This window comes from Microchirus variegatus (assembly GCF_963457635.1).
Source record: "Microchirus variegatus genome assembly, chromosome: 1".
NCBI lineage: Eukaryota > Metazoa > Chordata > Actinopteri > Pleuronectiformes > Soleidae > Microchirus > Microchirus variegatus.
In genome coordinates this window covers 28260173-28278912 of record NC_139802.1, presented here as the reverse complement: position 1 = coordinate 28278912, position 18740 = coordinate 28260173, and the positions used below count along the sequence as shown (strand labels likewise).

General features: G+C 39.0%; 1 protein-coding gene across 1 annotated transcript in view; it reads right to left on the bottom strand.

The window, feature by feature from the left end:
- Positions 1–226: 226 nt before the first annotated feature.
- The window catches only part of LOC310935093 (cilia- and flagella-associated protein 47-like), a gene marked incomplete at both ends in the record, with an annotated part of 31852 nt that continues 13338 nt past the window's right edge, over positions 227–18740 (bottom strand). Inside the window, 28 exons of the mRNA XM_083898928.1 lie at positions 227–250; positions 490–552; positions 644–774; positions 1221–1374; positions 1456–1658; positions 1830–1935; positions 2327–2463; positions 2590–2654; positions 3792–3878; positions 4198–4286; positions 4978–5128; positions 5999–6111; positions 6452–6586; positions 7009–7125; positions 7530–7627; positions 9244–9430; positions 9890–9985; positions 10122–10203; positions 10835–10972; positions 11695–11940; positions 11989–12127; positions 12218–12318; positions 13514–13644; positions 14018–14135; positions 15809–16034; positions 16503–16719; positions 17936–18021; positions 18178–18373. Of these exons, the coding sequence (XP_083755054.1) occupies positions 227–250; positions 490–552; positions 644–774; positions 1221–1374; positions 1456–1658; positions 1830–1935; positions 2327–2463; positions 2590–2654; positions 3792–3878; positions 4198–4286; positions 4978–5128; positions 5999–6111; positions 6452–6586; positions 7009–7125; positions 7530–7627; positions 9244–9430; positions 9890–9985; positions 10122–10203; positions 10835–10972; positions 11695–11940; positions 11989–12127; positions 12218–12318; positions 13514–13644; positions 14018–14135; positions 15809–16034; positions 16503–16719; positions 17936–18021; positions 18178–18373 (3636 nt within the window). The remainder of the gene's footprint in view (positions 251–489; positions 553–643; positions 775–1220; positions 1375–1455; positions 1659–1829; positions 1936–2326; positions 2464–2589; positions 2655–3791; positions 3879–4197; positions 4287–4977; positions 5129–5998; positions 6112–6451; positions 6587–7008; positions 7126–7529; positions 7628–9243; positions 9431–9889; positions 9986–10121; positions 10204–10834; positions 10973–11694; positions 11941–11988; positions 12128–12217; positions 12319–13513; positions 13645–14017; positions 14136–15808; positions 16035–16502; positions 16720–17935; positions 18022–18177; positions 18374–18740) is intronic.

Genomic DNA, 18740 nt, shown 5'->3' with positions numbered 1-18740 from the left:
AATACAACAAATATCGGACAGGTTTCCACAGTCTCAGATGTGTGTTGTTGCCAAATAAAAATTTATTCTAAAACACTTTGATCAAATACAAATCTGCTTCAATTTACAGTCTGACTGTTGTGTATCTGTGTACTAACAATGCTTCCAAGATCCATTTCCAGTGTGTATTTTTTTTACTGTTGGTTGGTTACTGTTGGCTACAACAAGCTCCTGTGTTTCAGCTGTTTTAGTCTTGCTGGGTCTCATTGTGCTGTGGGGAGACAGAAAGGTCTGGTCATGTAACATGAACTCACCATAATTAAACATCTTGGTAACAATATATCTATTTATATATAGAGTTATATATCTTAGTTTCGATCAAAGATAGTTAGGACCATGCTTTTCTGGTTGTACAAGGCTTTCAGGTTGCCTCTTACAAATAACAGACACCACACACACAGAATGATCTATAATATTACACATATACATTTCGTATTCGTTTCCCCTCACCTCTGGTAGGCCTTGCTTGACTGAATGAGCATCTGAAGTGAAATTCAAGTGGATGGATCCTCCCTGTGTCTATAAATCAAGACTGTTTTTGTAAAATAACCATAAACAATGTCTGCAAACGAGCAGCACAGCATTCACTGACAGGTATACACACCTGTGAGGTAACCAGCGCCTGCATCTTGAAGACCCTGGTATCACATGAAGACTTCAGGACCACCTGACATGTAAATTGTCCCTCACGGTCTGCCTGGAACCGTACTGGGATTTCCACGCTGCTGCAATCTACTGAACAGGGAAGAAGAGGATACATTCAGCAAGAACAGAAGGTGGACAATAATAGCTGACATAAGAGTTGACATGTGCATAAACAAATTATGTGATTATGAATGAAACTGTGGGTAAATCATACTAGAATTACTATAAATTATTACAAAAATGTGCAAGTGTAGTGTAATCTGATATTACATTCATGATATTATTAAAAAGGTGCAACATACAAAACTGAGCATCAATATGTCAGACCAAAACAAACAAAATCATAATCAGGAGCATATATTCAGCAACATTTTGGTCTTGCTGACTGGAAAACAGACCATGAAAACAGACATGTAATATTACATATGCATCAAGTTACCATAAACACTTTGACCCACTTGTTTCCTGACATCAGGCTAAATGTTGTATATTGAACCTTTAATGTATTTGTGAGTGTGTACAGCATGTGCTTGTACCTGCAGGAATCTCTCCTGACACATGTGTCTCCTTATTGATTGGCATTTCAATAGTTTTGGGTAAAGTGAAGTACTGTGGCAAAGAAACCGCCACACTATATGTTATCACTTTACAGTGGCCAGCAGAACCTCTCACCCCTTTCATCGATTGGGCCTAAAACAAACCAAAAGGATAAGAGGTAAACAAAAAATAAATCCAGACAACACAGAAACACTTGAGTGTGTCTGCGTGTACCTCTTGTTTAAAGAGCTTGCTGGCTGTGGCTGCTCTCACACTGCTGCTATACAAAGTGTGCGTCAGTGTCCGCCTCCTGTGTTCATCAGCACTCATGTTTTGCTGACCCCAGATGGCCAGAGCTCGCTCCCAGGCCATATTGACAAGCGGCACACACACCACCTCCTCGCACACCTGCTCCACCTTGCAATGCAGGCTGACAACTGATACACAGTTATAGGTGGAGAAAATGGTCAGTGTGCAAATTATTTGACTATATTCACTATGAAGTAAATGTGTTCATATTAAAGAGCAAATGACAGCCTGTTAAAGAACAACAAAGATAATAACTATGACATATGATTTCATGCTTTGGTTGTGGGAAAGGTTTCTACCAGAGTTGTTGGGGCTGGAGTCTATGTTAGGACTGGGTCTGGCACTGAGGGGGGAAGGAAGAGGCAACTCTGCGGTGGCCTTCACCATATACACCATGTCGCCGACCTAAAAGGACACAGAGTGAGAGACGGAGAGAGAGAGATATGGTTATGAATAAATGAGAGTCACTTACCACACCAGAAATCCCCACAATGACTAGTTAAATATGGCATTCGGTCTTTGTTAACAAATCTCTCTCTCTGTATATATATATATATATATATATATATACACACATATATGTGTGTCTATATGTATGTATATATATACATATGCATCTATATATGTGTATGTATATATACACACACACACATTAAGGTTAGTCTTGATAGTTCTACAGATCTTTTTTTGCAATGACCTTTAAAATTTAGATGTGGATTAATCCCCAAATACTGAACCTTTGTTTTTTTGGTCCATGAGCTTGCCATTAACTGACACACAATCCAGACACACTGACCTGTGGGCAAACAAGCAGCACGGAGCAGTACTTGGTGCCCAGAGAGAAGGGCAGGTAATGGATGTTCAGAATGTCTGATTGGCTGGACTTGAGACAAACAGCCCTCGCTGCACTCAGAAACTCTCTGCCTTCACCACCTGAGTGCACACACAAATGTGCATCGAGCATGACTCAAAACCAGTCAGACATAGTGTTCACATACATGTATAAATGGAAAATGGGGCAACAAAACAGGGTACAATGTGTGCATTTGTGTTACCCACTTAGAGCTGAGGGCCCCCCTTTTATGCCGTCACCAGAGCATCTGTCTGCAGTCATGTTCTCTGTACTGAAAGGAAAAACAACATACTCATCCATACATCACAGGAAACACAGCCTAATTCAGGTGAATCACAGATGACCTTAGTCCCTCCTGAAATCAACTCCTCATAGTCAAGTCTTGATTAGTTTGCTGCCAGGTTTGGCTTTGAAGGTAACTCAGGTGATGAGAGATGCATACCAACAAGGTTTTCTTTAAGACAATTCGGGTCTCTCCTGAAGAACAGCCTCATCATACTTTACTCCAGTGCCAGAGACCGGCGGGATGAACAGCCACTCTTTTTTAAACCTCACATTGTGTAACTTATTAACCAGAAAGGGAGTTCTACTGATTTATGGGTAGATTTTTGTTTGTAGTTAGCTTGTATTCCCCATGTTGTTTGTGCTTCTCATACCACCTTATCCTGATCTTTAAAATTAAAATAGAAATGGGAAAAATTAATGGGGAATAATATTTATTTAGTCGAGGATGAACAATGCAATTCAAAGAATACCATCTGCAGCACAAATTAGGACAGACTGCTTCATCCTAGAGCAACAGAAATGATCCAACATTAGAAGGACCAGCTGATGAAAGGAGATCACTCTCCAGGAGAGGAAAATAAGACAAATATAGAATAACACTACTCTTATCCTTTATTTGAGTACTGTCAACTATCCATACACTATATGAGAATGTAGTATGTGTCTTTGTGTTTGTGTGTAGTTCACCCATGAAACAGCTCACAGATCAGCTTTATCTTACAAAATAAAATTACCCCTAACAATCAACCAAAAGAAACATTATGAATCTAAGGTACCTTAATTAGACCCATGCTGCCATTGGCATAAAGCAACTTAACCAGTCACAGATTTCCCCTTACATAAAATGAGATGGCACTAGTACTATAGTAGAGTGCTACTTGACATTCCTATAAATTACCAATTACCAATTACTGAATTACTGAAATTCCACATTAAAAGAATAAAACTGAGGAAAAAATGCTTGGATTTTAACCACTTACTGTTAAAAAAATATGAAAAAGTTACTGTCTATCCCTGCTTAACTGTAGCACATATGGCTTTGCTTTATGGATGTTCTCTCCCCGTTGTTCTCTCTGTTTTCACCTCAGCTATGGATGTTTTGTTGAGGATGGTTCCAACTTACCTGCATTTGGAGGAGGCCTGTTCAATGAGTACAACATTTTTCTTTTCAGGCTCCAGTGGGTTATATGTAGATTCCACCAACACCACCCTAAAGACAACAAAGATCTTTAAATTAAGCAACACAACACAAAATACAAAAAGATAGCACAGTGCACTGGGATTTTGTGTCTGGCTTTGGAAAGCCAAGAGCATCACAGACCTATTTTTTCAGTTTGTGACAGAAACATCAGATAGATGCATGGTCTCGACCAACAATAAATAAAACCAAAGTTATCCGTATAGATTGAAAATACTAGGTAAATATTGTTTTGATTTTCATATAAAAAGAAGCAACAGGGCATAGAAACCCTTTAAAATGTTAACTTTATGTCCAGAGCTGATACCCGTGGAGACAGATTAACACCTACCTGAACTGAGCTTCCTTCTTGAAAGGATTAGAGATGGGCAGTTGGATCTCTCTCAGCACGTAGCATGGAGACACACACTTAACAGAATTCTAAAGAGAAAAGCAGGATGTAGCATTTAATTCTATCAACCTACAGAAGTAAGTCTTCAGGAAAACACTGCAGTCAGAATGTGATATCTGAATGAAAAGGATTGAAACTAAAAGCTAGGGCCAGCTGTGAAACTTTATGATTTAACAGAGCTCAACTTATGAGCTTTACCAGCTACAGCACCAATCAGTGATCATTTTTGGTTGGTTTGCATCATGTTGCCTAGGGTTTTTATTTTTATTTACAATTGTTTTCATTTAACATGCCTGTAATCTGGCAGGCAGATTACTGGATCATGCTTGAGTTGCGTCAGATACAAAAAAAACAAACGAATAAACTCAGTTTGTACTCTCGTGAACCTGAGCTGCACTCTCAATCACAGTGGCAGAGCAGTTCATAATTTAATGTGGAACATTGTTTACAGACTAAACAAACATTTTTGATTATTTTATAGCACTTAAAGTAGCCTATACACATATTTTATAGCAGTTATCACAGCAGTATCAGTGGTAATAATTTGTGTGGCAAGACAAAAATCAATAATGCAATGGGTCTAGAGAGTGATTTAGTTAGACATAAAGACTGCAAGGAAGATATCAACAAATTAATAAATGAGGGCTGATGCCAACTACAATCTCAGAGGTGCAGTAAAAGTAAATATATGAGTGTAGCTCTTTGGTTGATTGTACTCACTGTGGGTGTGATGTGACTGACTTGGGTTTTTAGATTGAAGGTGAGAGTGGTGGCCTGCACACGGAAAGCAGGGCTGGAGACAAGCAGCAGGACTGCCTCCATGGGCTGCATGAAGGAGCAGCAATACTGAACTGTCAGTTCTCTGCTTGCCCTGTAAATCAATACAATCAGCACAAAAACCCAATCTTTGATTATTTAAGGTAACAAAATTATAAAACTCACTTGTTTTATTGTACAATCTCTTAATGTCAGGGAATTACAGTAACAAATGTGATAAATGAGCAGAATTGTTCACAACAGAACTGTCCTTAAATGACGCATTTCTGTAGGTAAAGCTGTAGTTCCAAAGTGGGACATGGGCTATTTTTACAGAGGCTTGACTTGAGGGCATAATTGGTACATTTTAATGAGCTACAGTCTCAGGGCAAATCCAAATTTACTCAGTTTGAACTCTAAACTGATGAAATAGATGAAGATTTTTCCTCCTCTTCTTTGCAGGACAGCTGGTATGCATAGATACCTGAAAGAGAGGTTCACTCCACGACAGAAGAAAAACACTTTTTAAGGGAACCTACATCCAAAACTGCAGTGGGTGACCACTTCAGTGATGGCAACTTGCTTACTTCTGTAATCTTTGTACACTGTAATCTTGTGTTAACAGGAACAGCGGGCGGCACAGGTGTTACCGATCGGCTCTGTTCAGATATTATAAGTCAGGACAGTGTGACAGTAAACCAGCATGCACCCAGAAACTGAAGAAGCTAAATGGAACTTATACAACATTCATTTGATAATTTTTTCCTGAGCGCAAAATAGTCAAAATGGTTGTTACAAAAGAGTCCACATTACTTAAAATGTGAAGCCAATTGAGACCATAGTGCATGATGACTACCGACAAGGAGAGGTGGCACATATTTTTTTAAATTAATATTAATTAATACAATCTGGTTCACTAATTGGAAGATTTCAGTATGGTATTGTAGTAGTATGGTATGGTATGGTATGGTATGGTGTGGCATACTTTGGAGGAATGGTGACAACAGATCCACGAGGGAGGGAGAAGAGATGAGCATTCTTTCCAAAAAGGAAAGCCTGGTATTTAACAGGCTGAGACGAGGGACTACACAGTTGCACCTGCAGTTCACAGAAAGACAGACACTCAGAAAGACAGAAATAGCACCAGGCTTTATACTGTAAAGACAACCACATGAAATGTGATTAACTGACATCTATTTTTGCCTGGCTTGTAAAGTGGTTAAAAACATGGATCTTTAATGAGATTTGTATTTGTCTGTTTTCGTAATCCTGTTAGCGTGTGTGTGGATGAGTCAATAATCCTATAAATGATGTGTGCCTGTGTATGATTGCAGTGTTTGCATGTGGGGTATTCAAATCAATTTGCAGGCAAACAGTGCTCATTAATTTGATTTTCAGGTCATGTGTCTTCGAACACAAAGTGTTGTGTGTTTGCTACCTGCTGACTGAAAGTGCTACACAGACTTCCAGATAGTGTGATGGTTTTCACTGGCAGGTAGTAAGGCAGCCTCTCATACAGGTGAACACACAGCATTAATATCTGCACTGGATTAGGATCCGACAAATCTGTGGGCTGAAAAATGCAAACACATACCTGAGAGTCACAGCAAGATGTGCAATATGTGCAATATGTGTGTAATGGCTGAAATTATCATACCAAATTCATGATATAATCAGTCATGATGATCTAATTCTACTAAATTATCATTGGAGTAAGTGGTAAATGCCTGTTAAAATAATTGCTTGGAACTAAAATGAGCATGGTAATTAAAGTGAATTACATATCATTAAGGCAGTTCCTCATGTATATCTATAATGAAAATGTCCACTACTACATTTATCTGTGCATACAAGATGATTGATATCATGTTAAATACCAAATATTTACTTGTCCGTGAAGAGCTGTGTTGTTTATTATGAAAAACCTGAATTGAATGAGCCAGAATATTATAGGGGTATGTTTATTATATTTATTCTATAGTTACTTTTTTTTACCTGTATATCAGTGTTGAGATAAAGTGCAGCGAGGGCCTGAGCAACTATGATGTTATTGTGGAGGATCTGCTCCAAAGTGCACGGTGTAGCGTACATTCTCCGAAAGTGGCTGCAGATCTAAGAGAAAATATGACAAAGTTCATTAGTAACAGGACATCTCAGTAGGATTCTCTGACACTGGTGAATATTATTTGGCTTTGTCATCGTTTAGGGGTTGGGGTTTCTAAAACATAGTTTGGCTATAATCGTCTTGACAAACATTTGCAGGGAAAGCACATCAGGTGGATGAATACGTCACTAAATATTCAGAGTGACTTTCACTCCCCTACACCCACCCACACGAAATGGTGATTAGCATGATAATTTGCTTACCTTCATCACAGTGCCACTTAATAGGCATTAACCACCATCCATCATTTAATCACACACACACACACACACACGCACGCACGCACGCATGCACACACACACACACACACACACACACACATGCACAAAGACACATGCACACAAACACAGACCAGGTAAGGGCAGTAGGAAGCAAGCAGAGCAGCGAGCACCAGTCCATCTGTGAAGTCCAGGTCAAAATTCACTATCCAGCGTGCTGATGGAATTTCACCTGTCAACCATGAGTGATTTGTATTAGCTCTCAATCAGTAACGCATATTAAGCCTCACATGAGAATTCATGAGTTCATGTTCCCAATATGTCTGGTCTATCTTTGTTTTTATCTATATTGTTCCTTAATTTACTGAGCTCTGGGGCCCGTTTCACAAAGCAGGTTTAGTGAAAACTCTGAGTCTGTTAACCCTGAAATGAGGGAAACTCTGAGTTTTCCGTTTCACAAAGGGAGGTAAGTCAAACCAGAGAAAGAGGGGTAACTCTAGCCGGTTTCACAGAGAAAGGTAACTTAAGCTCTCGGTCAGTTACCATGGTAACATGCTCTATGAACCTAACCTGGTCGGGACCAGGTTTTCTCAACAAACCTTGAGTTTTTTTTTTTTTGTCTCTGCCCTCTTTCAGACACACATGGTATTTGATTTCCTCATTCATTCAGTCAGCAGGCGAGTTTTGCCGTCTGTTCTGCGTCTACATTAGAAGTTATATTAGGTGGCGACTATTTTCACTACCATGGCATGTCCCTTTGACAGTGATCCCGTGGATGAAGGTGCAGCATTACTGCGCAGAGAATTAAATATTCGTCAGGAGATGATTATCAGACCGCGCATAGATGTTCTTGCATTTCCAGACACTTATCTTTTTGAGTGGTACCATTTCACGTCACAGTCCATCATTTACATACACAACCTAATCCGTCCTTACATTTCCAACATTAGTAACCAAAGTCATGCTCTCACATCCCAGCAGAAACTGTGTTGCGCTGCGTCTTTTTGCAAATGGGAGTTTTTTTATACAACGTCAGAGATGCAGAGCACTTGAACATGATATAAAGAATGAGAAGTCATTTATGTGTGTGAAAATTGCATTATTTTGGGAATAAAACAACTGTACAGTCAAACAGCAACTCCATTTTTACTTTACAATGTGAAACATGATCAAAATGAGGTAATCCCATGAGATTATGCTGAGGTCCTACCTGTTTGAACAATGTTTTTATGTTCATCTTAAACTGCTGCCAAGTGCGCTTCTCCCCCGCGGGATTACACCTGACATAAATTAATAGACTACCACTCAAGTAGTTTCCCCCTGTAATATTATTGTGATTGAGCACACAATCTACATTTAAACATTCTCCCTCTCTTTTGCTGCTGCAGCGGTGTTACAATTCCTTCTAAAAACATGCTCAAACTCACCGTATGAGCACATTAATATTTCCAACTCCAGTGGAGTGAAGAACGTAGCCCTCCGCTTCCCCATTGCCATGGTGACTTGTCGAAACGGGGCTCCATTGATGCTGTCTTTTAGGACTTGTGGTGCACGCGCTTAACTTGAGGTGAAACTACTCTGAGTTGAACAAACTAACTCAAATCAGCTGTTGTGGAACCGAAAACTCAGAGTTTCCTATCTCAGAGTAGATCAACTCAGAGTTCAGGGTTAGACTGAGAGTTTGTTGAACCTGCTTTGTGAAACGGACCCCTGTACAAGAACTTATCATTGCCCGGACTGTCCGTCTGTATACAAATGCAAAATTAACATCTTGAATCTAAAATTCCTGCCTGCTACAGCTTGAATCTCACAAAAAGGGCTTGTGCATTATGTAATGTTATGGCCTACCTGTACCAAAGACACTTTTCCTTGTGCTCTCATAGTGCTTGTTGAGCCATGAGAGCAGCCGCAGCTCATAGGTAGAGTAGACATTACTGGACAAAGGCTGCAAGTTGACAGGGGGGATTCCACCTACGTTTTCCTGGTTCAAAACTGTGCTCGGACCAGTCTTGGACACACGACTCAGGACTAATACCTGCATGTGCAGATGAATATTCAATGGTGTTGTTTCCATGCACAGACACGCAGTATTTCTAAGCTCTTTCTCAGCAAAACATATTAATTCTTGTAATCATTCATTGTCTACCACTTTATCCTCCAATTGAGGTTTGCGGGTCGCTGGAGCCAATCCCAACTGACATAGGGCAAAAGGTGAGGTACACCCTGGACAGATTATGAACATTAGAATGTGGGAAATACACAATTTATCTATAGTGAGATTAAATTATACTGTAAAAGAGATTTTCTTGTAGCCCACTTGGAGGCGATGTATAGTAGTGGATAGAGAATAAGTTAGCATTGATTGAACACGACATGGTGCTCAATAAACAACAGTCTAATCTAATTGTTATGATTTATTCTAATTTAATTTATTTTATTTATTATTTTACTAATTCATTTCATGTGAAAAAAAAAAAAAAAAACAGATTTTCACCTTGTATATTTGTAGCAGCACGTCAGTCCAGGACCGTTTGCTCAGAGACTCATAGTCCACACTAGTGTAGTCCACACCATTTCCACCCTTATATGACTGAGAAACGTGAAAACACACATGGCATATGAGACTGTTAATGTACTGATTGTGTGAAAGAAAGTGAGATTTAGAAGAGATGCAATTTACTAGATGTGTTGTTTTGTTGTGACAAAAATATTGTTAGAATTTATACCTGCAGTGAGCACCAGTGTTTGAACTCCTGTACATCTAGTAGGTACTCTGGTCTGATGTGCAACAGAGAGGCTCCCTTCTTCCTAAACACACAGATGTTACAAACAGAAATCATCAAAAGTTGTCTAAACGTAAAAAACTATAAGTTTTCAGACATGGAACATGTGGAACACATAAAATCACTGCCTGGAGGTGTGGTTAATGCTACACCTGTGACCATGTAGAACAAATAATCTATTCATTGATTATTAGTAGGCAACTAATCTGATAAAATATGTGTTAGTTGCAGCCCTAGACCACTGCACATTTGCCATAAAATCACTGTACAAACAGGGCCTCAATGAAGATGTCAATACAGCTCCTACCTTGGGAGTGAAAGGTAAAACTGTATTTAGTTTTAAATATTATTATTTGACAAATTATATCTCATTCATTCCCTTTTAATATGTGTAAAGGGCTAAAACAACCAATACAAGTTACACTTCTGCAGCCCTCTGCTTGTGATTAAAATGTTGTTGCCTCAAAATATCTTGATTTCATTTACGTGAGTAATACTTGACAGATTATTTTCATTAGTCCTGTTCCATGTTGTTACTGTGACAGAAATGTCATCAGGTCTGACCTTTTTGACTTTTATATAATGGTGACTCTTGCATTTGCATCCAATTTGAACACATTGGAGCAAAGTATCAGTGCACTGTACATAACACCTACCTGAGAAAAGCAAGCACAGCTTCGAGTTGTTGTAACAGCTGATCAATGCGTTGGTCCGTGTCTTTTGAAACTGTGTCACAGAGAGGAATACCAGGAACCTTTTTGCCTGTCAGGTGATGAAGCATGTCCAGTGCAGACCTAGATAACATCAACATCACAATTCAGTTAGAACCCACGCATAAATGAATATTCGAAAATAAGCTACACCACAGTTTATGTCCAAGTCTCATCTAATGTTTCTTTGAATGATTTCTCTCGTTTCAAGGTTTTAATTTAGCCGGAGAGTGCAAACCTCTGTCAAGGCTGCTCAGTTTGACAGTTTTAATACACTTCCCTGTGAACTTTTTTTTTTTTTTTTATCCTAAATTCTAATACATAATCAAATTCATCACCAACATATAACAATTTCTTCCTTTGGGCCACCTAAATGATTTCTTCTTTTGGCATTTGAACAGTTATTTAAAAATTAAAATATAGCATCAATGTAATAACAATTAAGACCTGCAAAGTCAAGCCACTACTTTTGAAAATCAAACACATCATTTGCACAAAAGCTTCAGAGGTTTTTTGAGCTCTCCATTAAAAGCAACAACAGGCAGATTTATTTTAGTCATGTTTCTCATCTATATTTAGACCCAGTTTACTGATGTGATGTCAACTACATGAGGTTCACTTCTCTGAAAGTTACCTGCAGTCTTTGTTTTGGATGACACGGTAAGTCCGTCCACCAGCGTCATGCGTTTGAGGTTTTGACATAGTTCTGTAGGGAGAGTGAGTGGAAATTAACAGATGTAGAATGTGAACAGATGGATTCAAAACTACACAATAAGACAGATGTTTTTTAGAAATCTAGTGCATGCCTTCTAAGCGTGTGTGGTACTGAGATGGGATTTGGTCCATTCGGCCAGCCGAAGAAACTAAACCACCTTTCCACAGCCATTAACACAGTCTGGTAATAAAGTCCTTCCTCTGAGTTGCCAGCAGGGAATTCCGGGATGCCTTGACTGTCTGGGGTGTGTCTGTCTGTAGACATCTCGTCATCTGTGCTGGTCTGACCACTCACAGTGTCACTGTCCGGAAAGGAGTCTGATGAGGACAGATTGACACTGTTGAAAGACGCATGAAAAACACACATAAACACATCACATACAAACGTGATACATTTCAGTTTAAGACCTGATGCTGAGTCTGTGTATGTCCAGCTGTCTGGATCATATGTGGAGGATGATGTTGGGCCAGAAGAAGGACTTGGTGTGCGACGGTGCTGAAGAATCGCCTCCACTGTTGTGGCTCCTAAATCATAGTCACACAATAATTGATTTGAAGTGAATTTTCGGTAAATTTTGTGAAATCTACTTTTCAAAGTGTACTTTATCTTAGTACCTGTCTTGAGAACTATCTGCTGCTCAGAGCGGTGAAGAGCCATGTAGGGCCAGACTGTCAAGAGACAGTTGTCAGCAACAGCAAACAATTTAACCTTAAACCTTGTGGGAGAGAAGCAGAGTCAAAGAGAAACATGAGTTGGCAATATGACATGTATGATTATAATATAAATAATAAATAACTGGAGTGTATCGTTTTACAAATGACTGCAGGCAGGGACATTTATCAGTGTAAGTAAAATTAAGTGCATTTCCAAAAGGCCACTAAATATAAGCAGGATAAGGGGAAATTCTGAGATTTGTTAAAATGTGGGTGAGGGCATTCATTCATTTATTCCTCGTCTTCTGCTTTATCTTCCACAAGATGTTCACAGGGAGCTGGAACCAATCCCAGCTGACATAGGGCAGAGGTGGAGTACAGCCTGGACAGGAGCCCAGTCCATCTCAGGGCAAACATGAAGACAGAAAACCATTCACTCACGCACTCATTTTAGAGTGTTCAGTTAACGGTTAACTGGACACTAACTGGAGAAAACCCACTGACACATTGGGAGAACATGTAAACTCCACACAAAATGTCTTTGCTGTGAGGTGGTAGTCACTATCCTATTGTGTGATATGTGTTAGTAAACATTATTTACTATTTTTTTTATAGTTGGTCCAGTAGCTCTATTCGTTCAGCAGCCATGACACGGCAGCAACGGCTACAATGGGACCCTAACTTATGTCAACTACAAGTGCTTGTTTTCACCAATAAATGACTCAAATTGTTATTGTAAGACTTTGACACCATTACTAAAACACTAATGTCATGCAACATTCACTCAATTCATGAGAGTTGAGAGTTCAAGGGAGTTAGAGAGAGGAGTTTGAAATCTACTCAAAGAAACTGCCAGCAAGAATTGATTTAGTTTTTTTATTATGGTTGAAAATGTAGTTGATGTGGACTAAGAAGTTTAGTTATGTGGAGTCAATCGCCTAAACTATTAATTTCAGCTGGAATATACAGAAGAAGAGCTCCTACAAACTGAAGAGGTTAAGAGAGAAAGGGAAGGTAGCAAAGCAGTGGGTACTATGGATACTGTGACCCTCTGTCCACCGAGGAAGAAGAAGAGTGTTGATGCCCAAAACTGTGGTCATAATTGTTGATTATTTTCCATGATAACAGTTTTTCTTTTTTCAAATGAGAGCCATGGTGATATTTTGATCTCGAGGGTGAGTTTCTCACACTTTGTTTGATTCTTGGAGAAGTTACATTACAAAAAGACAGGAGAAACCTGAGACATCAGTTAGTTACCTGTTGTTGAAGTGCTGTTCAGTGAATGTGATAGTTGTGCAGACAGAGAGAGGAACATCAGAACAGAAGCACACGCTACAGGTCACTGAAGTCACGATGGCTTTCTGGGTTTGAATGTCTATAGGATGTTCCTAACAGAATAAAAAAATAGTATAAAATAAATGTTTTCAGTCCAAGTGTTAGCCAGAAAAATACATCATGCATCATTTTATTCCAGCTTCTGTAATTTGATCACTGAATGGATTAAATTACATTAGGTTTTCCACACAGTTTCTTCTTCTTGACTGAAGATTAAAAAAAAGAAGATGTGTTTGTCCGATGCACTACATTCGCCAGTTTCTTCAGTGACTATGGCTTTGTTCAGTTACTGATGAGGTTTGAGTTTCCCCACGTCACGAACAGTGAATCCTTCACTGAAGCAACTAAAAATCCAGATTTTGGCAAGATGATCCTTCAGCAACATGTCTGTTATACTGCAAACAGCTCTGAGTGAAAAGACTGTACCTGTTCCTGGTTTCGGGCAATGATGGAGTTACCCTCAGGAAACACGATAGAAACAGGCTGTGTCTTTGTCCCGTCCTCCAGTTCTACCTCATCCACTTCAGCTGATATCCTGGTTCCACTGCAAACAGAATAAATAGAAGTGGGTCTGAAGAGATGGATTCTTGCTTGTGAGATGTTTGACTACCTGCAGTGAGCCAACATAGATCAGAGGTCATTTAAGTGCTCTCACATGATTAACATTTGAAGTTTGGAAAAGTCCCTTTGCTGATGAAAATCATTTGACATGATTGGAATGTACAACATGGAGCTTGTGGTGTAAATTGACGTTTTCTATAAATCCTCAGGATTTTATGCATAACGGCATGACCAAGAAGATGATAAGAATCTAAAATTCTCTAAGCAAGAGAAATCACTCAAAGAGTGAAACCTCTGCCAATCTGCTCAGTTTTGCATAGTTTAAATTAACATCTCTATCCTGCAATGGTAACAATTTTTAATTCAATCCTAAATTCAGATTTAGAACACCACAAAAATAAGATAGTTTATTATATTCTACATTTCCAGAAAATGTAATCACAATCCCTCCCTCCTTAGTTATGCTCATAGCAACATATAGCTTCCTTGGTAGAGGTCATGCCACTACCACTGAAAATAAAATAATTATTTGTACAGCGATTCAGTATTCAGATTGAGTTCTCCTTTTAAAAAACAAAACAAAACAAAAAAACAGTCAGATTTAAATTGGGTTTTATGTTGTCTAAATTTAGACATACTTTAGTGGCACAATGTCAACTACTACATCAAGTTTGAAACATTACACTATAATGAGGTTGCATAAGGCATGTAGCAACAAAAACATTTTCTTTATCTTCTCAAATGGAGTGTACAAAAATCATGTGCAGTGTGATATGGTGATAAAAAACTGAATTTTGAAAATCTTAATATGTCAGGATTGCTAAGAGGTATTTCCTAATGTCACAACAAGATACAGATAAAGATAAAAATTAAAAAAAAGTTTTAGCTCCTAAATCAGTTCTGGGGGAAAGCCACCAACTATTTAAATCACATTGGGTATTGGAATAGTCCTTCAATCAAGCAATTCACAAAGAGCTATTTCTAAAACTTTAAAAAGTAGCAATATAGCAGATGTCAAATGGAAAAGAAAAAGTCTATTGGGCATGATGGCTCTAGTTTTCAGTGCTTTATGTAAATAATGGTAACAGAAAATGATTAGTTTGATATTACAGTGATCTTACAACATGAAATAAAAAAAATCGTATACCAGTCATGTCTTCTTGAGAAGTAAAAAGACCTTTGTGCATACACTGTACTCTCATTTCAGTCACAGAGATGTGGGTCTGACAATTCTGCCAGAAGTGTGAAAGTGCTGCCAGATTTTTGTCCATGCTGAAATCTGAACAACAATGAAACCACCTAGGAATGGGGATTATGGTGTTGGCTTGGATGTATGCAAAACCCAGTAAGAGCTAAGACCTGCCAGTTAATGGGCTCTGGCTTGATTGATAAAATCCAGCTGAAATGAATAATGTAGTGAGCCATTTAGAGCTTTGTTTCCTCTGCATTCATTTATACTGTAGCTCTAATAGCCTGACACAGACTGTGAACTGCCACAAGCTAGAAGAATGTAAATATTACAAAAATCTATCTTTTTTTATTGCTCAGCTTACCAACAACTACATCTGTGATTGCAAAGCAGGAATTCATAAAATGTAACCGTTACTGGGAATAGTAGAAAGCACTGTGTGTGTGTGTGTGTGTGTGCAGACAAACCTTGGATATCCTTCAGCCAGTAGGGTTAGTGTAGCCATTGCATTGCTTTTCAGAGGTACAGGGGGAAATAGGATTTGAGGAGGGTGGAATGTGATATTCAGAGGCTGGACAGTAATGGTGATGGCCAGCACTTGGGTGGGCTCATGTCCCTCTTCTTCTCCCATCTCCTCCTCACCTTCGTCTCCCAGATGAAGATGGAGAGACAGTCTGATTAGTCTGTCAGACGCTAGGAGAGGACATAAAATGACAGAAGTTACCTGAATGTAACTGTATTTACATAGATTTATCATCATCATGTCAAATCAGCGAACAAATATGTGCATGTAGCCTTATCCCTATTTCTATTTAGGTAACATTTTATTTTGGACTTTACCTGTCTAATATTCGATACCACTAGTAAGCCTCAATGTTGTATTTTTTTTTCCTTTTTATTTAACGTTTTTGTCACTAATGTATCACTACTAATTACTGCTGTTTGATGCACATTCTACCATCATTCCACTCACTCTGTTTTCCAAAGTCATCAAACTAGGTCTTTTGTGATGTTACTTGAGACTACTAGCAAAATAAATAGCATAGAGTTTGACTATGTGGATGGTGATACTTGTGCATGTGTGAGAAAGAAGGCAGCTATAGCTTAAGTAATCCAACATAAGTTGTTGTAATGTGAAAGTACACTCCGATCATTTGTCACCTGTTCTGATGGCCTCAGGTCTGATGCTGACTGCTAAGCAGATGGACTGGCTGGGCCCCAGACTGCCAGACGATGGAGTCACTGTACAGAGCTCACCATCTCTTTTGCCCTCTGTTGGTGCTGCTATAGCACTGCACTTAAACCACCAGTGTAAGCGTTGACTAATGACACCACGCCACCAGATACTCTGTTCACACACCGCTTTCAGCTCCACTGTCTATAAAGAAAGCAATACAATCAGAGAAAGGAGAAAATGGTATTTAAAAAAAAAAAAGGGGGGAAAAAAAAAGGGTACATTTTACAAGATGACCAATTCCACATGGATTAAAGATACACTAAACAAGATCCTTTTTTTGGTATTGATCAATACCTCCATAATAATCTTTCAGAATATGGTAAATTAATTTATGTAAGAGATAACAGTGTTTCAGCACTTTTTCGAGGCCTGTTGACGGCCTTAAGGAAATATGGTACAGGCAACAATTAGTTACACTGTAAAGAAAAAACAAACAAAAGAGTTGCCAAACATGTCAATAATAGTTGAGCGAGTTTCACTGGTGGAGAAATTGCTTTAAGTTGTCTGTTGCATATGAAATCGATGTCAGCTCTTACACATCTGACAAGAGACACGATCAAGAAATGTTAGTATCTTAATGATTAGGAGTGTAACGGTTCAACCTATTCTCATGAAAGATTCGTCCTGAAAGCTACGGAAAGTAATGCACGGTGTTTCCGTATGCTTTCGCACGTAATTTTCACCACGGAGCTGTGGTCACGTCACAATGCGCTATATACCCTAACTCTGTCTCTTTCCCTTACCGTACCGGTCACTATAACCATAACAGTAACCGTAACGTGGCGTAGAAACCTAAAAAATCTCCGTAATAGCTGAGAAACGGACTCGCACCAAATGCACTTGCACAGTTTTTTTCACTGAATCGCGAGTGCGCATGACTCGTGTCGTTGGAATTTCGTAGGATAATGCACAAGAAACGGGGTACACACTTTTTCATACGTTATTATACAAACCCTTCATGAGAATACTTTGGAGTGAGACACGGCCCCGTGAAGCGGAGGCAGATGACAAGCGCAACCGAGGTTGGGGAAGTTATTCTGAGCGAACCTCAGTTCCGGAAGATAGAATGAGTTTTGGAACCAAAGTCCTTTGAACTGAGGTTTTCGGTTTCGGTTCAAAACCGTTACACCCCTATTAATGATGAAGTGCAACAATCAATCATTTTTCAAGCAATCCTACCTACTGCAGCTTTAATAAAAAACACAAGGTAAAAAAAAATAAATAAATAAATAAATAAAAATAAATAAAAAACACAAGGGGAAGTGAAACCGGCAGACAACAAAAGAGAAAAAATGGAAAAAAGCTGAGCATAAGATGGGAGAAAAAAGGCAAAAGGATGACAAAGGTTCAGTAATACCTTGGTGTAGGCATCAGACTGTGATAGCAGAGGCTCCACGTGGAAGTGTAGGCATGAGGGTGACAATTCCAGTGGGGCCTGCACCACTAAAAAAGGAAGGAAAACAAATCCATAACATTAAGCAACATAGGCCTTGAGCCACCTGTGAAAATGTGTGTTTTTATTCCAGTAGAAACACTGTAGGTTTTTTAAATTACAAATGTTGGGCTAACAAATACAGGGCTCTACATTTATGACCCCACCTGTGGCATCTATGTGCAGTGACCGTTGTGTTGCCATGGCGACCGGTTGGGAAAGTGACTGGACCAAGTGCTTCCAGCTGACAGCTGAATTTGAGGAGATGGACGAATAAGATGAAGTGGGGACAGGAGACGAAGAAGCAGTGGACAATTTCTCTCCATTAACGATCAGTGGCAGGTCAAAGTCATATCCGGCTGCCTGAAGGAAGACATTTCCCAAACTCTCGGTCAGCTCATTTGTGATTTTAGTCATCACATCCATTAGTTACTGTCACTATTCCTGTCAAGATTACCATTCTCACACCGCGCATGTTAACACAGAGTCTAAAAATAGCCTCAGTTTCATTACTGTAATAAAAAACAAATCTGCTGTGCTGTGAATATATAATGGACAGTATATTAAATATACCTGACTTAACACTTCATAGTGCAACATGAAAGAGGGTTTTTTGAATTGAATATACTATCCACAAATATGTTTGTATAGGTGTATGATGGTCAGTAAGTAAATAGTGTTTGTCTAACGTGGCTGTCTGTCCTTGCCTTCCCTACTACAAGGAGCAAAC